General features: G+C 35.4%; 1 protein-coding gene across 1 annotated transcript; it reads left to right on the forward strand.

The window, feature by feature from the left end:
* Window positions 1-626: 626 nt before the first annotated feature.
* Window positions 627-1226, forward strand: LOC143575299 (uncharacterized). Its single transcript, XM_077059706.1, has one exon. It carries the CDS (start codon window positions 627-629, stop codon window positions 1224-1226), a length of 600 nt encoding a protein of 199 aa, XP_076915821.1.
* The last annotated feature ends 202 nt before the right edge of the window (window positions 1227-1428 follow it).

The raw sequence follows: 1428 nt of genomic DNA on the forward strand, positions 1-1428 counted from the left end.
ATGAGATAATAGAGTTTTCTTCCTTGCCTTACTTCTTCATTTATTCTGTGATATCATTTTCTACGGTTACATGGTATCAGAGCAAGGTTGTTAGTCCTACTCTTCATTTCAACCAGTTCTCTCAATTCATTGGTTTTCCCTCTTCATTTGTATTTCTTCTTGATCTTTTGATCATTCTCTAATCATCGTTACCGGCTTTCCTCGGTTATTGATCTCGTTATCTTCTTGATAAACCTCATTTTCATCTCTTTTCTATCTACTTTCTTCTTTTCAGAAGATTTAACCGCTCAAACTTAACAATGTTTCTCAACATATCATTTTCTTGATTCTTATATGTTCTCAAAGTTTCAGATAATTTATCATTCATTTTCACTCAAAATTTTGCCTTTTTCCTTGTTCTCAACTTATACGCCGCATAATTTTCCTTTACTTACACGCCGCGAAAGTGCCTTTTCATCCGTATAAGTCCCAACGTATATCTTATATCGTATAAGTTTCTCTTACTTACAAGGCGCATAAGTCTCCGACGTATATACATATATGCGTAAATGTTATACGGTGCATAAGTCTTGTTTCTCTTTCGTTCTTTCTTTTTCGTATGTTTGTTTCGTCTTGCTGTGTTTTCAATGGCAACTTCAAACAATTCTATGGTTCCAAATAAGACCATTGATTCCTCAAACCCTATTTACCTTCACCCTTATGATCATCCCGGCATGATCCCTGTTTCTAATTTTTTTGATGGTACTAGTTTTGGAGCTTGGAAAAGAGCAATGATGATTGCTCTTTCAGCTAAAAACAAGCTTTGTATCATCAACAACAATGTAACAATGCCGGTTAATGAAACACATCTTGCCTTTTGGCAGCGTTGCAATGATATGGTGATATCATGGATTCTTAATACTCTCACTCATGATATTCGTAATAGTGTTTTGTATGCTGAAACTGCTCAAATTCTTTGGAATGACCTTACTTCTCATTATGGTCAGTCAAATGGTGCTAAGATTTATCAATTGCAAAAGAACTTTTGCCAAATCACTCAGGGTAGTTGTGATATTGCTACTTATTTTGCTCAGATGAAGTCGAATTGGGACGAGTTGAATGCGATTAATACCATTCCTTCATGCACTTGTGGAGTTGCTCATTCTTTTGCTAAAAGAGATGAAGATCAAATGCTAATTCAGTTCCTTGTTGGCCTTAATCCTAGTTATGGCGTGATCATAAGTTAAATTTTGATGATGCATCCACTTCCTTCTATCAATCATGCATATGGGATTCTCATGCAGGATGAGAAGCAAATGGAAATTCATACCACCACTGATTTCACTACATCCTTTGCATCTATGAATCAGTCTGACCAACAAGGTATCACTCAACAACAATATCAAAATATCATGACTTGATGGTTTTATTGCAGCAAAATCAAGTTCA

Source organism: Bidens hawaiensis, unplaced genomic scaffold (assembly GCF_021521415.1).
Source record: "Bidens hawaiensis isolate Kalapana, Puna unplaced genomic scaffold, B.hawaiensis_p1.1 tig00027333_1, whole genome shotgun sequence".
Lineage (NCBI taxonomy): Eukaryota > Viridiplantae > Streptophyta > Magnoliopsida > Asterales > Asteraceae > Bidens > Bidens hawaiensis.

Excerpts from the sequence above, each read along its gene's own strand:
- LOC143575299 (XM_077059706.1), top strand. The coding sequence starts at position 627 with ATGGCAACTTCAAACAATTCTATGGTTCCAAATAAGACCATTGATTCC.